Below are 18,029 nucleotides of genomic sequence, written 5' to 3'. Positions count from 1 at the left end.
TCCGAATCAACTGAAGGTTCAAGTCCATGTAATTTGAGGGCGACGTCCATTCCTCCAAGAGGACGAAGATGTCGGAGACAGGCGACTTCACTACCTCGGCGTCGGGCGAGGAGATCACGTCTTTCCGGCCAATTGAAAACAAGGCAGGAAGGCGGCAGCGAGAGCAGCGAAGGGGAAAGGAAAGGCGTCGCAAAGCTTAAGGCCTCCTCCCGTATACGTGGAGAGGATCAGGATGGACAGGTCGGACGAGAACATCAAACAAATGATGGCCAAGGTCGCCAAGTCGAACGAACTCAAGAAGAAGATGCATGGCGACCAGATTTTATTCATGAAGACCGACGACATGAATTCGGAAACCCTCGCCCTCCACAAGCAGCTTTGCGCGAAGATCATCGCTAGGGTGAGAGAAGCTGGAGATCTTTAGGATTTTATGTTTTAAATTTTTAATTAAGTAATTTTAAATTATGTCTTTAAATTTTTTTTAATGTAATCTTTAGGATATTTAAAATTAATGAAGTTTAATTTGAAGTCAATTGTGTTATTTAAATTTCTGCAATTAAAATTAAATGAAAAATACAATAATCAAAATTAAAAAGATCATGTCAACTATCATGTCATCCCACTGCAGCCTCACTGACCCAATATGGTCCTCCCCTCTATTAGGTCAGCTATCAGGTCACCCTCATTGCTTATGCTCTTAGAAGTGGTTATGAACTTAAAATAGTGAGCTCTATCTTATGGGTAAATATCATTTAAAATTTTTAATTTTAAAATAAAAGTTCATTATATAATAATATAGCCTAAGATTCTCGGTCCAACTTGTTGTATTTAAATCAAACAAGTACTCACAAGAATCACAATCAACCCAACAGTAGCCCAATTAATAAAATGTGGCACATATTTTGAGTGATATTTTAGAATTGATTCATAAAACATATAATTGAATATCTGAAAAATAAAATAATTAAATTAGTGCAAAATTAATTAATTTATTAAAATAAAATAAATTAGCAGTATAAAATTTATAGTAATTTTATAGCACCATCATTGAAAAAAAAAAAACAAGTACAGCATAAAAATCAAATAAAAACGCTTATTCTTTCTCATCTTCAGTTCTCGTCGCGGTTCTTCTTCACCTCACTCCACTCCATTCTGTTTCTTTTTCTAGTTCTTACTCCCCAAATCTTATTCTACTGCATTTGGGTGGTGGTGGTGGTAGTAGTAGTGGCGGTGGCGACGGAGGACGATTGTTGGTAGAGAGAGAGAGTGTGAATGGAGTACAGAAGAATTAAGGATCAGGTTCTCCTCCTTTTCTACTCAATTTGCTTCTCTGAATCTGCTTTCTATCCGCCAATTTCGGATTTCATTAAGCCATCGCAAGTCTCTCTATTTTGTTCTGGATCACTCTTCCTTTAGTTTTTAGTTTCCCTGCACCCATTGTTATTTTATCTGCTCCAGCTGCCTATATGTAACATTTCTATATACTGCTTTCAATTTTTGTTTTTGCCTACTCTTATTTGTTTGAGCTTCTCTTCTACTATTACACATACATTTGTGCGTTCGCCGCTGTTTCTCTTTACTAGTTCAGAGATCAGCTCACACTGAATTATTGAGATTCTGTTATTATAGTTTAATCACATCCGGAATCTGCCTCGAGAATGAATTTTATCTATTTTTCACTCTCTACTGTTGTGCGATGAATCCTTTAGGATAAAGATGAGGATTCAGTTCATGATGATCTTGAGAGCTTAAGAGGGAAATCCCATTCAGGTGCCGTACACCTTCATATCCTTTCACTCTACCAGGCTTGCCATCTGCACCTCATATTCTTTTGTCGAATTGCAGGCCCTCCTAGTAATTTGGTTGCTTTAGTAGGTGGCTCTGCGGACCATACTAAGTGGAAGCGCAAGTATGGATGTCTTAAATTCCCTTATACATCTTGCGAGTATCGACAACTACTTGGGGAAACCTTCACAGTCCATTCTGCTTGATTAATCATAAATAACAGGTCTGCGGTGACACTAGCATTGACAGTTCTTACAAGTTCACAAGCAATTCTTATCGTCTGGTCAAAGAGGGCTGGCAAGTATGAGTACAGTGTTACAACTGCTAATTTTTTGGTGAGTGTATAATGTTTCCTCTTGGGTTAATCATTATATTATTTTTTAGCTATTTTCTTTTCATTTCAAATGTTTTTGCGAAGGGACTGCATCTCTTGAAGAATGTTCTGAAATTCATTGTTTATGATTAGGTAGAGACTTTGAAGTGTGCACTATCACTTGCTGCATTAGCGAGAATCTGGAGGAATGAAGGTGTTACTGATGATAACAGGTTTTCTCCCTTTGCTATTCATTTTTCCACTAAATGACAGAACAGTAAGACTCATGGGCTTATGCACACAGTTTCTTCATCTATGACTTAAAAAGGTATTGAGGGAACGATTTATTTATAGTACACACAACTGAGTAAAGAGTTCTAGATGTACGATCTGATTAACCACATATCTAAAAGTCCCCAGTCTGAATCCTGTGAAGAGGCTCTATATCTTTGCTAGATTCTAGTAGATGTTCATGAATTTAAATTGCATTATAACCTGCCAAAAGTTTTTGGGGCCATAAGTTTACCATCCTGAGACGATTGCATGCTTGGGGTGGCATCTTTTGGAATAGCTAAATTTGATTTTTAAGTTTTTTGAACCTCAGTAGTTCCTGTTTCCTTTTACTTAATTCAAATTGTTCTTCCCTGTTTCAATCCTCCTCCAGGTTGAGTACAACATGGGATGAAGTTAGTGTATACCCCATCCCTGCAGCTCTCTATCTCGTCAAGAATCTACTTCAGGTAGGGTCTCATCACTTAAAAAGTCACAATGAATTCCTTTCTGTGGCATGCTGTTTCCTGAAGTTCTCTGTTTTGGCAGTATTACATCTTTGCATACGTAGATGCTCCAGGTTACCAGATATTAAAGAACTTTAACATCATCAGCACCGGTGTGCTATACCGCATAATTCTCAAGAGAAAGTAAGTTATTCCTGGAACCCTACTTTTATTGAGTTTATTTCCAAGTTCGAAATTCTGTACTTGACATCAGCTCCTGAGAGAGGCCTTTATCTTAAATTTTTGAAGATCTTTTAGATGTAATCATACACTAAAATTGCGATTATGTTTCCTGTTATGACTGTTCAATATTCAAACCAACATAATATATGTGAAACTAAAGAAGAACACCTTTCAGGTTGAACGAGATTCAGTGGGCAGCTTTCGCTCTACTTTGTGCAGGGTGCACAACAGCACAACTTAACTCCAAGTAAGGATGTGAGGGTTTTGGCTCGACTCTTTTCATTGTGCTACATGGTCTAGTACCAATTTTTGTTGCCTTTTTACGTAGCTTAAAATGTAATTAAGAATGAATGTCATGTGTGAGAGAGAGCTAATAATCTTTGCTAGCCTCAGCATCTCTTAGTCAATGGATTGGCTGTATATATGTCCTTGAGGACTCCTTGTATTTAAGCATATCTTAGAATGTTTGTCATATTTGATGTAGGCTGAGATACACACATATCTATTAGTTTTCTTTCCAGCTTTCTCTTTCTGCTTTATCTTGGAACCCTGACCTTATTTATTACATTGTCAATGTCTTTACGGCATCCTCACCTTTTCTTTTTAATCCTTCTTACTCAGTTCAGATAAAGTGTTGCAGACGCCTTTGCAGGGTTGGATGATGGCAATTGTAAGTTGAAACTCAAATCTCCTACATTTAAAAATTATGTCCACTACGTTAATACTGTCTGAGATAGCATTAGCAGGAAGAATTAAAATATAAATAGAAAATTCATGATAATTTAATGTTTCAGTCATTTCACTTATTAAATTCAGTTGCTGATTATAGAAAGAGAGAGGAAGTTATAGGCTAGTTAGTGTCTCAGTACATTGTATCCAAGCAAGAATGTCCTCTTTTAGTCCAACAGCGGCTGTAAATTATTTTATTAGTTTTCCAGTGTCCAGCTTCATTGACTCTTGGTTGATCATTTCAGGTCATGGCTCTTCTTAGTGGTTTTGCTGGAGTTTACACTGAGGTAAATCGGTAGTACATCTCTTCTTTCTCTACATCAGTCCTTTTCTATTCTTTAAGTAAAATAGAATCATTTAGTACGTCACCCATTCTGCAGCCTAGAAACTCTTCATGTGGTTAAGTTTGTTTGTTTGTTTGTATGTATCTTTGTGTGTGTGTGTGTGTGTTTTCTACTTCTGATGATAAACCATTGACATTATCAACCCAAGTCACAAAGAATTCAAGGCCTTTATATTGTTTTAGATGTTGCCAGAGATTGGAGTTGTATCCTTACTTAAGATGGCATCGCCTTTATGAATTTATTAATCCCTTTGTAATGACTTAAAGTCTTAATTCATCTTTTTCTTCATAAATCTCCTTGTTTCTCATCAAAAGATCCCATCTCAATATTGTTGATTGTGCTTTCCTTATTATTAAGAAAACAGTCATGAAATATGTTGGGACTTGTTTGATAATTGTTTTTGTTTTCTAGGCTATAATTAAAAAACGACCTTCAAGGAACATTAATGTTCAGAACTTCTGGCTGTATGTATTTGGGATGATTTTCAATGTCATCGCAATAGTCGTTCAAGATTTTGATGCTGTTACGAACAAGTAAGTTGAACTACCCCTTAATTTGTTTACCTCTTCGACATAAATCAGCAATTCAAAATTTTTAAGTACTCCCCTGTTCGATAACCAATGAAATTACTCTGGATCTGGAAGGATGGATGGAACTCTGTTGATGGTACAGTCTCTTTTTGAATCTTGCACCACAAGGCTTTCATTCAAATTGAACCATATATAGTTCTATATTCTAGTAACATCCTTGATCTAGATTATTAGGTGGGTCTTTTGACTGCAGTTTTGGCATCCTTAAGAAGTTTGCTTTTTCTTTTCTTCTTTGCAGGGGATTCTTTCATGGATATTCATTCATTACTGTTCTCATGATTCTGAACCATGCTCTTAGGTACTTATTTCTGGGAATCTATTACTATGAATATGAATTTGATCAAGATAATAAATTTAAGATGAATATGAGTTTAAGTCGATGCATGCTGATTGTGCTGGTTCTGCCCCAAACAAGGATTCTTGATGATTTTGGATGATTTGTAGTTCTGTGCTCCACCAATGTGGTGCATGCTGTGCTTGTCCTATTTTAGATTGGCAGGAAGCTTTAACTGAAAGTTAAAATTTTAAAATAGAATTTTTACTTCCCACCCTAAAAAATAGGAGCTGGACCTAGCGTATATTGGCATGTCATTGCTTATACTTGAGAGGCTATAGGATAAGTTATTTGTTGTAGGTAGCAAGACATTATTTGTGGACATCAAAAGAAAATAGTAGCGTACAGCTGGGATATTTGAGAAAATCATTGTTTCTCCTGTTGACATACTTTTACATCTACTTTTCTGCTGTTAAACATGTTCATCCATACCATTCTTATTAATAGTATAATTGCTCCAACGTTTTGTGTTACTCTTGATGTTAATGCAGTGGCATTGCTGTATCAATGGTCATGAAATATGCCGACAACATAGTGAAGGTAAAGAGGTTACTTTGAAACATGAATCAGTTATTAGATTATACTCCGTTCATTATTGAATACTTTGGAGCTGTGCATTGAAATGCTAAGTTGGCTAGTATTAAAGAGGTAGAAAAAGAAAATTATGTGATTAGTGTGAGATAGGCACAGATACAAATAAGGTTCTTGAACAAGTGAGTGGAGACTTAAAGTTGGTTCAATATATGTTTTGATCATGGGAAAATTGTCCAACTGTGATGGTCTGCATATATCTGAGGAAGACATTTTAGTGAAATATAGTACGGTTATTATATACCCTTCAGAACTGGTGGTGTCTCTGAAGAAAGATGCTTATTTGTTCCTGATATAAATCAAAGTACACCCCATGGCATGTCTCGTTCATGGGTACTGAAGCCACAATCAAGATTGATGGCGTTTAAGATTGGTGTGTTTTTACCCTGAGTCCTTCAGCTTATTTATGTGTTTGTGGCCAATCAAGGAAATACTCTTACTACCTCCTGTTATCAATTTTTTGGGGGAAAAAAGGCGCAATTTTCATGGTTTTTTGCAGGTATATTCTACATCAGTTGCAATGTTGTTGACAGCAGTGGTGTCTGTCTTCCTGTTTGGATTTCATCTATCCCTTGCCTTCTTTCTTGGTTCGACGTGAGTACTTTTTAACAAATCAAATATTGAGGCAGATACCATATAATTTGTAATGAGCTATATATAGTCTTACCATCAAAGTTATTCTTTTGGCAGCGTTGTTTCGATCTCAGTGTATTTGCACTCAATTGGGAAGGTTCAGAGATAGTAGCTGCACCATTGGCCTTATTGATGTGGTCAGTGTAAAGACCCTTATAGAGCTGAGTTGAAAATTGGGCATAATTGATCAACCTGAAACTATCTAAGTCCTAGACTTGGATGGAATCATGGTTGCTTGGTATTTACTAAATTCCACACTCTTGGCTTGGCTTACTAGATCCAGATCAGGAAAGATACTTGATTCAAGGTGACTGCCATTTGGGAATGGAGAATTTCTTCGTTATACCATCATATCCATTAATGTACTAATTTATTCTATTTATTTTTTTCATATTTAATTTGTGAGGCTATTAGAGTAATTGTGATATTTTGTAACTATTTTCTTCCAATAATTAAGGGATTCCTTCTTTTTAATTATGGAAGTTATCTTTTGTTTTATTACTTCTAATTTGTAGTTACTAGTATTACTTGTAATGTCATTTATTTTTATAGTACAAAGTATCATTTGTTTTTATTAAAAAAAATATTATTTATGAATTATCATTTGCATTTGAAAAAAATATCAATTGTTATTAAGAAAAATACAATTTCATTTATTATTAATAAAAGTGTCGTTTATTATTAATAACTAATAAAAATATCATTTACGCATAATAATCAAATGAAGCAGCGCGGGTTTGACCCAGCCTCATGTCATGGCGAGGTCTCCAACATTTCTCAGTCAGAATAATCCCGTATCGTTGTTATCAACCTTAGGGCGAGTTTGGTTTTGGTTAAAGGATTAGGCAGTATAGTTTAGCTAATGATTACATAATGTAGATAAAGCGTGATTAATAATACTGATTGGTGTTTGATATTATAGTTAGTCACGCCTTTATTTAGTTTGGTATCCACTAATATAGGTTAGATTAACATAAAGAAGGACACATTTGTCCCTCTGTAATTTTTGAAAATATCCGCATACCCTTCTCTCAACCACATCATCTGCAACTCTCAAATAAAAAGTGAATACCAATTTCGGTTGAAGAACGACATCATCACCAATTTTTGAAAATATCCGCCTACCCTTCTCTCAACCACATCATCTGCAACTCTCAAAAGAACGACAACAAATGATATACCAATCGAAGCCATAAATCCACATAAAAACTGAATACCAATTTCGGTTGAAGATTCGAACGATGTGGTTCTTTACCGTTCCAGTTGCTGCTATGGATTTGTTTTGATTTTTGCTTCAGAATCGCGATGAAGGAGAAAGAAATGAGGAAGAATGTCTTTTTTTGAATGAGCTTCGAATTTCGTGCGAAGGGTAGAAAAGATAAATCATTTCTCTAGCATCTGTATTATGGAATAATCGGAGGGTGGAGGCGATATTAGTAATCTTGAGTAATCCGCCAAATTTCGTCCGGGCCTTGACATTGCGCCGGGCCGTCCGCGGTGCTCGCAGAGGAAACCAAACATAAGACTAACCTGGAATAAATTACTCCCTCTGTCCACGAAAAAGTGCCCTACTTACCCCTTTTTTTTTGTCCACGAAAAAGTGCCCTGTTTACCTTTTTGTACATTCATACCCTTTACTTTTCAATTTATTTACAACTTATGCCATTAATAAATCCACACTTTTATTTAATCTATGCAATTAATCCACACAATTAACTCACTAATTAAAACTACAAAACCAACTCCCCCACGCCTAATCAATCCCATTTATTTATTTATTTTCTTAATTTTCAGTTTATTTATTTATTTTCTTAATTTTCAGTTTATTTATTTATTTATTTTCTGAATTTCAAGTTTATTTATTTATTTCCAGTTTATTTATTTATTTTCTGAATTTTTAGTTTATTTATTTATTTATTTATTTCCAGTTTATTTATTTTCCATTTTATTTATATATTTATTTTCTGAATTTTCAGTTTATTTATTTATTTATTTTCTGAATTTCAAGTTTATTTATTTATTTATTTTTGAATTTTCAGTTTATTTATTTCCAGTTTATTTACTTATTTATTTATTTATTTCCAGTTTATTTATTTATTTATTTTCTGAATTTTCAGTTTATTTATTTATTCATTTTCTGAATTTCAAGTTTATTTATTTCCAGTTTATTTATTTATTTATTTTTGAATTTTCAGTTTATTTATTTATTTATTTTCTGAATTTCAAGTTTATTTATTTCCAGTTTATTTATTTATTTATTTATTTTCTGAATTTCAAGTTTATTTATTTTTGAATTTTCAGTTTATTTATTTATTTATTTTCGAATTTTCAGTTTATTTATTTTCCAGTTTATTTATTTATTTTTTTTTCTGAATTTTCAGTTAATTTATTTCCAGTTTATTTATTTATTTCCATTTTATTTATTTATTTTCTGAATTTCAAGTTTAGTTATTTATTAATTTTTGAATTTTCAGTTTATTTATTTTCCAGTTTATTTACTTATTTATTTATTTATTTCCAGTTTATTTATTTATTTTCTCAATTTTCAGTTTATTTATTTATTTATTTTCGAATTTTCAATTTATTTATTTTCTGAAAATTTTATTTCCAATTTATTTATTTTCCATTTTTTTATGTATTTATTTATTTATTTATTTTCTGAATTTCAAGTTCATTTATTTATTGAATCGGCACTTTTGTTTAATGTTTTCTCATTTAAATGCTTTCATTTAATTCACCTAATAAAATAATGCCAAATAGTTAGTGCAAGATTAGTAAAAGTAACCACAATACATTAACACTACCCTTTTAGTCTTTTACACCACCTTTACACCACCTTTTTCAGCTTTCTTAAAACCCGTGCCAGCACCCAAATGGGGCACTTTTTCGTGGACGGAGGGAGTAGTTAATATGGTGTTATAACCAAAACCAAACGCGCCCTTAGGGCATCCACTATAGTGCTACCCATAGTGGATGCCACATGTGTGCCACCTCATCTACTACCTCCTTTTTCAACTACCCCATATTTTCTCCACTATAGCACTACCTCACTTTAACTATTCATGGACCCCACTATTATTATTATTTTACCAAACCTCAATATATTTGTGTATTTAATTTTGTATTATATTTTGTTTTAATAAAATTAATATAATTATATGAATAAATTAATTTTAAAATTAATATAATTATACGAATAAATTATTTTATTTAAATGATAACATAAAATTTTAAAATTACTACAATTATGCTAACAAAAATTAAAATTCAAACGCGTATTTTATTGAAAATTAATTTCTTACAACACATAACTAAAATTAAAAACACAAATTTAAATACACACAACATGAAAATTTAAATACCAAACGAAAAGTGCAAAGAAGAAAAAACAAAATAAATGAAACAAATAGGAAAGGAAAGAGAAATTGAAAAATGAAACATAGGAAATGAAAAAGTGGGGTAGGGGAAGCATTTGGGTCCCACGAATTCAGTTTGCTACCGGGTAGCAATTTTGCTACCCCAAAATTCTTGCTACCCAAAAAATTTTACTCCACTATGGTGCTACTCCTTCCACATAAATTACTACCCCACCATAGTGGATGGCCTTATTAAGCCTGTCGGTCATGATTATTAACCAAATGGCCCAATCCAATCTCCTAACCTCCACCATATATAAATGCAAAGCATTACTATATTGCTGGACTTCTGCTAAGGAATTTCGACTTAAGAGAGAAAAATTAATGTTCATATACACAAACAGTATTGTTTTGAATTATTCATATGCTTATTATTGATATATTTTGTCACTACCTAGCTACAAACTTTTATAACATACACAAAACGTAGGATTTTCTGTACAAAATCATAATTTTGCTAACCACTACTTGGCTATAAGTCAAACAAGAGGTTAAGAGCATTCACAGCGGCCATGTCGAGGGCGGTGTCGACCCGGGGCGAAGGAGGCGGCCGCGCGCTGGAGGGGCGCCCAGATGCGAGGCGGGGTCGAGGCTACGGCACGAGGCGAGAGAGGAGATGAGATGGCGCGTCCTGCGGACGCGCCTAATTTTAAAAAAAAAAATATCCAAAAATCGGCTATTTTGGCAAAATTCGACCGTTTCCAAATTTTCTTTTAAAAAAAAAAAAAAAAAACGACCGTTGCAAATTTTCAACGGTTATTTTGATTTTTTATTTTTTTTTTCTTTTTTCCCCTTCTATAAATACTACTCTTCCTTCCATTCTTTCAAATTCACCAACACCTTCAACTACAATTCTCTCCCAAAAAAAATTCTCTCTTCTACATTTCCAAAGATGGATCGTGAATTCGATGAATACATGGAGCAACAAGGCGGATCGAGGGTTCCAATGATGGGGTTTGCTCCATTTTAATTATGTTTTTAATTTTATTTAAATTATTGTAATGTAGAATTTTAATTTTAATGAAATTTGAATTTTAAAAATAAAAATGTAGAAATATGAATTTTGTGGAAATGGGGATCTAAGCACCCACCTAAGACACAATGCATTGGAGAGGGGTGTGTCTTAGGTGTGGATGCTCTAATAAATCTAGGTTCGCAACAAAAAGTCATAAGTAGGTTGTAGTTTTTTTTTCTTTATTTTAATCTTAACTTGTTTCCTTTTATGTAATTTCCACGTTTGAATGACTTAATTAATTCTGAAGAAAACTTATTAACAAGTTTGAATTGATTGCACGCCAAAGTCAAAAGTTCGTATTGCCGTACAAATGGACTCACATTAAATCCCAGCAAATGAAATTTAATCATACGTCGAATTCAAATATTTGATGCATGCAAGAACTCATGTTAGTGTTGATTAAACTACTAATTGTATTTGTATATAAATAGGAATTACAGTGGACAATAACTGAAGTGCTGGATTGCATTGCATTGACAGCATGCAATTCATATAGCTAACGAAATCGAACAGAAAAGTTTTGAGATATGAAGGATTAGTTGGTAAATGAAAAGAATTGGATAACAATTTACAAGTCTCAAACCAAATTTACATTTTATTTGTTTGGGGTTAACTATGCTTCATTTATGGTGGACAGCTTAATCTTAAAGGATCTAACTGCCTGCATAGCTCGCCGGGAAGAGTATCTGCTTAGCTTCCTCAAAGAAGTCGATCTCGATACTCGCGGCGTCGCCGATGACTTACTACTACCACCATCATCGCTCACGAAACTCTTTCTGTAATTAACGGTGTGATTCGACTGCGGATCCTCCACCGCCGTCCAAGTAGGGGAGATCCGAGCTTTCTTCTTCCGGCGCCCGATTTGGTCGAGCGCCAGGCTGGCCTTGACGGCCAACGCCCCCATGTCGGAGGCGGCGAGGCGATACTGGAGCCTGGCGGCAGGGAGGACGAAATAAATCTGAGCGGCGTCGAGTAGGTCGTCGTGGGCGAGGGGTGGGATGAAATCGTCGAAGTAGAGGCGGTCGGAGTTGCAGATGAAGAAGGAATTTGGGGATAAATTAAGGGATTGGAGTGCTTGGGAAGCGGTTATGGGAAGAGAGAAGAGGCGCAGTTCACCGGTGATGGCGACCACGTTAGCGGAGGGGCCGGCGACGGATTCAGAGGAGATGCAACTACCCATGTATTGATTAATTTGGGAATGAATTAATGGGGTTGAAATTGAATGTTATATTTGAACGAAAGCAATAACGCGTTGGAAAATGGAAACACAAATTAAGTATAGTGCTGTGTCAAACACAAACAACGGGCGTAGAGCGCAGTTTCACTTTTACTTTGATTCTTCTTCGTTTCGTTTCTAACTTTCTAGATAGAGACTCACAAATGTCGCCACCTTCCAATACAAATTAAGAAAGCGACACGTGCTTTACTATATTGTATATTCACAAATTCCAATTCCATATCAATGACTGACTGAATTTATTAGATTTATTTGATACTAGTATATATGATATTCTCACATTTTAAATGTTACATACTACTACTACTTATATTCTTTGATATCTATTCCTATCGTATTGACGACTCAGTACCCACTCAACTCAACTCAATGCAAGATAAGTTATAAATTAATGTAGTCTGCTATCAGAAATGTTTATTTTACATATTACACGCAAACTCTATTTTATCATAGTGGCTAAATTTAAAAGAAAATAATTGTTACAAATTACATCCAAATCTTGACTTATTGGCCATGCTTTTACACACGCGCATGAAATTATTGTTATATTAATGCAATCCCAATGCGACACATAATTATTATACATCAAGTTCTGAAATAACGACTCGCGTAATTCTACAAAAGTATATATGTGTTTACAAAAGCTTCCATATATAATTAGTTGTAAGTCAGTTTCAGTTAATAGTTGATGAGTTTCATAGGAGTTCATGTGAAATGAATCATGATATAGATATTTGGTGTGCGATGACGATGAGTGTGAATGTGTGATGCTGAATAATGCATGAGGTGGCGTGCGGTATATCCAATCTTATTATTTTTAAACTAGTAGCGCAGATATACTTTTTCTTTAAAAAGAAGAACAATTGTTATGGGCGAGATAAATTAAGGAGAAGCAAAAGAGAAGCTTCAGATAAAACAAGAAAAAATAAGTTTAACAAAATAAAAGAAGTAGTCAGCAAGTTTCAATCCAAATTTCCATTTCATCCCAATCTTCTTCTCCATTCACCCACACACTCTCACTATTTCTTGAGAGCTCCATATATTCTGCAGGTTTCTTGTAATAGATACCGCTCGTCAGTTTCTTCAGGTTTGCTTTGAACTTCACCGGCCTGCAATTTGGTTTGTGTAATTGTATTCTGAAATATCTGGAAATGGAATTTGTATAAGTTCTGCGCTGTTGATAAGAATTGTGATGATAATCTGTAAAAAGATAGGACTACTACTCATCGTTATCTTTTGTTTGCCTCCATCGTTATCCTTTGTTTGTCTCCCCTTCCTTTGTTCATTGTTTGTTATCTTCAATATCAAATTATCAAGATGTGGTTATGATTTTAGAATTAAAATATTTTTGTTGTTTTTTCATAATGGAAGAAAGGGATGATAGAAGTTGTTGCCTAATATTAGTAGGTTCTACCGTCATAAAACAAAAGGCAAGAAGATGGAATTTGAAACTTTTTTCAACCGTGTTGTGAAGGAAGTCAAAGAAGTCCGTCCATCGAAAACTTTAGTCATACATCAAGGAAAGTTTTACATGGTTTCTCCTCGAAAGAGCGATAGAGGACAAATTCTGGAAATTTGAAAAATCGGGAAGAACGTAAGATTGAAACTCACGTTGTAGCTCGATTTCCCACAGACGGTGCCAGTTGCTGAGTTGTTGAAGTTGGGAACCAAGGCTGGCCCAAACTGAGTTCTCTTTCATTTGAAAGAATATTCGAACCTCGATGTCTTCTTCGTGTTCAACCAGTGAAGTTATTGCTGGAGCCAACGTTGTGCTGCTCTCCTAATTCGGCTAAACAAACGAGATGTTCGAGCCCTGCAAGTTGTTAACAATGATAAGAATTTTCAGCCATATAAATCAACAATGATAATAATTTTCAGCCATATAAATCGTGGTACAGACTTGATTTCCCTTTTAATTTTTTAACATCGTCAAATGTGATCAACTTTCATTTCTTGCGCCAATACTTGCCCTTGGTTCTTCCAAGAATTTCACTCATCTTTAGATGAGGTGAAGCCAACTTTGCCGTTGGGTAATTTTAGAATTTTATTCACTTTTGGGTGAAATGAGACCAATTTTTCGGTTAAGCATTCTAAGAATTTTACTCACTCTTGGGTAATCCAACCTTTATTCTTGAGCTTTTTCTTAAAAATATTACTCATTCTTGGATGAGGTAGATCCAACCGTGCCATTGGACATTTCTCAACGTATTTTGCTCATCTTTGAATGAGGTAGATCCAACCTTGTCATTGGGCATTTCTTAACGTGTTTTGCTCATCTTTGAATGAGGTGAAGCCGACTCTTTCACAAAACTATGTTTTTCCACACAATTTTTTTGACTTTCGGGCTCATTTAACCTTCGTTGCTATTCATTTCACCTTTCAATGTATTTCTATCATAGCGGTGAGCATTTTTTAATAATTCGGATTTATCCATTTGTGGATGGCGGCCGTTCTGTCGCGAAACCAGAGAGGCCGAGGGAGATGGGGGTTGAGAAATAGAGGGAGAGAGAAGACGAGGGAGAGTAGTGACTTCTCGCCGGCAGCGATTGCTGTGTATGCGTCGTGTGAATGATTGAGAGGGAGACAAACTTTCAATGATAGAAAATGAAGAGGTTTTGTGGCTGTTGCTGATGAGTTGTTGAAGTTGGGAACCAAGGCTGGCCAAAACTGAGTTCTATTTTCTTTGAAAGAATATTCGAACCTCGGTGTCTCATCAGATCAGTCCTGTATTAGTCAACTCTATACAGAATATCGAAAATAACAATAGTAACACTATAATAATAATAGATATAAATAATTCGGCCCTTATATTGCATAACACTAGCTGGTGCATATTTTACTCCTCATCACAACCTTCTTCAAATTCAAGAATGGAGCAGCCTCCTTCAAATTCAAACACTGAGCACTCTCATTCGAATTCAAGCAATGATCATCCTCCTCCAAATTCAAGAATTCAACAGCCTTCTCTAAATTCAAGCACAAAGCCTTCATTAAAAAGAAAAAAAAGAAGAAGAAGAGAGAAGCAGCTTCATCCGAATTCAAACACTGAGCAACCAAGCAATGATCAACCTCCTCTAAATTCAAGAATTGAGCAGCCTCTTTCGAATTCAAATTATGAATTGTTAGTGTGCTGTTTTTTGCTTAAACTATCGCATTTTGTATCATTTTAATTTGTTAGATCTAATTATATTGTTTTCATCCATGCATGTCACTGCAATTCTCCTCGCTTACACTCCGACATGTGCTTTATGGCAAATGACCAACAAATTAAAATACTCTACGTGTTTCCATTCTAATTTACAAATTAATACTGTTGTGTGTATAATAAATATCGCCACGGGTTAGGGTTTCTTGATATTTCAAGGACTTAAACATGCTATGAAACTTAATTTCGAATAGTGTCACGTGAAGGCCCCTGATTGTGCTGATGTAGTTTTGGCTACTTTAATCTTTGACTTATCTGATACTTCAATTTCTGATAATTCAATCTGTCTCTTTTTTTATGGCGTCCCAAAGATGATTTTAGTACTTAATATCACAAATTATCCAAACTTGTTCAAATTTATTAATATAAATTATTATAATATAGTAATCGGTCTTAATAATGATCCAAATTCATTTAAATTATCGTTGTCGCTGTTTATAAAAAAAATGTATTAACCAAATTCTTGACACCAAAATAGCAACAGTTATCACTATTCGAGTTTAAACTTTTTTTTGATAAGGAAAGTAAATATTATAGAACGAAAAGGCACCAGTAGTACCAAGAAGATTACAAAATCATCGGTGATTCATCATTCGACATCCACCTATGAATCCCAACTCCATCGTTAATAAAACCAAAAATTCTACCCCAACTCCACACTCTAGCTTTGATTTCTCCAAACAAGTTTGCACTCTTCCATCTTTTGTTCTCGAATCTACTCTCATTACGCATTTTCCAAATAAGCCAAGTAGTACAACACCAAAGAGCCATCAAGAGCTTCTTATTTCTTTTCCGGCTACTCAAATTAGTAAAGAACTGAAAGTGCGAGGACACGTCATATGGCTGTGCCATGCTAACTCCGAGCCATTGAAAGATTGCTTCCCATACCTTTGAGGTCTTTGGACAGTGGATCAACAAGTGGTTCATGGATTCCTGCCGATGAAAACAGGCGTTACATCCCACCTCAACTTCACACAACATCACATTTCTTCTCGAGAGATTGTCACACGTCGGAATTCTGTTCTTCAAAATTCTCCATGCGGTAAGCTTGACTTTGTTTGGAATAGGGATCTTCCACACCTTCGTACTCATATCAGTTTCCTCCACCGCCTCCGTAGTCTCGTTTGCTTGATCTTTAATAGCTTCATAAGCGGACTTGGTTGTAAAGCCTCTCCCAATGTCGCCACTCCATGTCCATCCGTCCTTGTTACCTGCACACAGATTAGTACCAGAAACAAGGCTAAGCAACTCCGAAACTCCTTCCCTCTCTCTGTCAAATAGCTCTCTTCTCCACCTTAAATCCCAACACCATCCAGTATCAGTCCATTCCCCAACTTCACAGATTGCAGCTTCTTTATTAGCACTCAACTGAAAAAGTCTAGGAAAAGTAAACTTCAACGGCTTTTGTCCAACCCACCACTGACTCCAGAATTTAAAGGTCTTCCCATCCCCCACCTTTGGCTTCAAATTTTGAACAAACCAAAAATTGCTCGCCCCTCCCGCCGCAGAAACGATCTTCGGCCACCACCCATCTCTAAATCTACCTTTCCCCGCGTTTTCCAGACCTGTCTCTCCCCACTCAACCTCACCATAAATGGACCTAACAATTTTAGCCCAAAGCATGTCCCTTCCAGTAAGGTACCGCCACAACCATTTAACGACAAGTGCCTGATTAAACCACTCAATATTTTTAAGCCCCAAGCCTTCATCTTTTGAAGCACAAAGCACCTTCCATTTCACCCAAGCAATCGCACTTTTACTGGAACCCCCTCCCCACAGAAAATTACCAAGTAAAGCATTTAGAGAACTCACAATTGATTTTGGTAAACAGGTAAAAGAGAGCTGGTAAATCGGTATAGATTGAAGCACAGCCTTCACCAAGGTCACTCGGCCCGCGAGAGAGAACTTCCCATTTTTCCACGAATCGATTTTCTTTCTCACCTTTTCAACCAAGTATTTCCAATCAGCAACCTTTTTGCCCTTGCTACCCACTTTAATACCGAGGTAATTGAAAGGTAAGGAGCCTACATCACAACCCAAAACAGCCGCCATCCTCTCGATCTTATCCTCCTCGACCCCAACTCCGAAGAGACAACATTTTTTGAAATTCACAGCAAGCCCTGACAGTAGCTGGAACACTCTGAGAATCCTTTTAACTGCCACTGCATTTCTTTCATCATCCTCCATCAAGAAGACCGTATCATCGGCGTATTGGAGGTGCGGAATTGAAATGTAATCATTTCCTACCTTTACCGGCTTAATCAACTCCTTCTCAACAGCTCTCGTGATCAAAGAGTGGAGCCCCTCCGCTGCAATAAGAAAGAGAAATGGGGAAAGCGGATCCCCCTGCCGTAATCCTCTTTTTAAACACACCTCACCAGATGGAGATCCATTCACCAAAATATTCGTCGTCGCCGAGGAGATACAACCTCGGATCCATTTCCTCCATAATGGTACAAAATCCATTCTTTCAAGCATTAAATCCAAGAAATCCCACTCGACGGAGTCATATGCTTTCGCGAAATCCACCTTGAAGATAATCCTCCCTTTTCTCTTCTTAGTAGCCTCCGCGATTGCTTCATTTAGAACCACGACCCCATCAAGGATGTAACGGCCGCCAATGAAAGCACTGATTATCCGAAATAACTGAATCCATGACCTGTTTCATCCTATTCGCCAAAACCTTCGCAATGACTTTGTAGAGGCTACAAATAAGTGAAATAGGCCTAAACTCCTCAAGTGAGCAAGCTCCTTCTTTTTAGGAATGAGAACGATGAATGAAGAGTTACATCCCCGAGGGATTTTGCCATTGGAGTGAAATTCAGTCATCACCTTTAAAAAATCTTTCTTGATAATCTCCCATGACGCTTTCCAGAAC

The 18,029-nt window shown here is 35.7% G+C and overlaps 2 protein-coding genes and 1 long non-coding RNA gene across 4 annotated transcripts; 2 read left to right on the top strand and 1 right to left on the bottom strand.

Annotated features, from left to right (window-relative positions):
* Window positions 1–942: 942 nt before the first annotated feature.
* Window positions 943–6,755, top strand: LOC131011040 (CMP-sialic acid transporter 4-like). Of its 2 annotated transcripts, none has more exons than XM_057938785.1 (15): window positions 943–1,299; window positions 1,710–1,770; window positions 1,846–1,909; window positions 2,009–2,120; window positions 2,252–2,331; window positions 2,763–2,838; window positions 2,918–3,018; window positions 3,233–3,304; window positions 3,679–3,727; window positions 4,032–4,073; window positions 4,542–4,663; window positions 4,959–5,018; window positions 5,546–5,594; window positions 6,145–6,239; window positions 6,336–6,755. In XM_057938785.1, the coding sequence occupies exons 1-15, from the start codon at window positions 1,273–1,275 to the stop codon at window positions 6,385–6,387; spliced, it is 1,062 nt and encodes a 353-aa protein (XP_057794768.1). In that variant the 5' UTR covers window positions 943–1,272; the 3' UTR covers window positions 6,388–6,755. The 2 variants fall into 2 exon arrangements, with proteins under 2 accessions (XP_057794768.1, XP_057794769.1); XM_057938786.1 differs by having other exon boundaries at window positions 1,092–1,299; window positions 1,876–1,909.
* A 4,567-nt stretch (window positions 6,756–11,322) lies between these two features.
* Window positions 11,323–11,889, bottom strand: LOC131009872 (uncharacterized). The gene has a single exon (XM_057937276.1). It carries the CDS (start codon window positions 11,887–11,889, stop codon window positions 11,323–11,325), a length of 567 nt encoding a protein of 188 aa, XP_057793259.1.
* A 480-nt stretch (window positions 11,890–12,369) lies between these two features.
* LOC131011044 (uncharacterized) lies at window positions 12,370–13,816 on the top strand. Its single transcript, XR_009096724.1, has 2 exons — window positions 12,370–13,033; window positions 13,351–13,816. It is a non-coding gene; the product is annotated as an uncharacterized LOC131011044 (long non-coding RNA).
* The last annotated feature ends 4,213 nt before the right edge of the window (window positions 13,817–18,029 follow it).

The sequence above is a fragment of the Salvia miltiorrhiza genome, chromosome 2 (assembly GCF_028751815.1).
Source record: "Salvia miltiorrhiza cultivar Shanhuang (shh) chromosome 2, IMPLAD_Smil_shh, whole genome shotgun sequence".
NCBI classification, from domain to species: domain Eukaryota; kingdom Viridiplantae; phylum Streptophyta; class Magnoliopsida; order Lamiales; family Lamiaceae; genus Salvia; species Salvia miltiorrhiza.
This window is presented reverse-complemented; position numbering and strand designations above follow the sequence as displayed.

Excerpts from the sequence above, each read along its gene's own strand:
- LOC131011040 (XM_057938785.1), top strand. The coding sequence starts at position 1,273 with ATGGAGTACAGAAGAATTAAGGATCAG. Across the intron at positions 2,332-2,762 it reads GGTGTTACTGATGATAACAG|GTTGAGTACAACATGGGATG; the intron begins GTTTTCTCCCTT and ends ATCCTCCTCCAG. Across the intron at positions 6,240-6,335 it reads GCCTTCTTTCTTGGTTCGAC|CGTTGTTTCGATCTCAGTGT; the intron begins GTGAGTACTTTT and ends TTCTTTTGGCAG.
- LOC131009872 (XM_057937276.1), bottom strand. The coding sequence starts at position 11,889 with ATGGGTAGTTGCATCTCCTCTGAATCCGTCGCCGGCCCCTCCGCTAAC.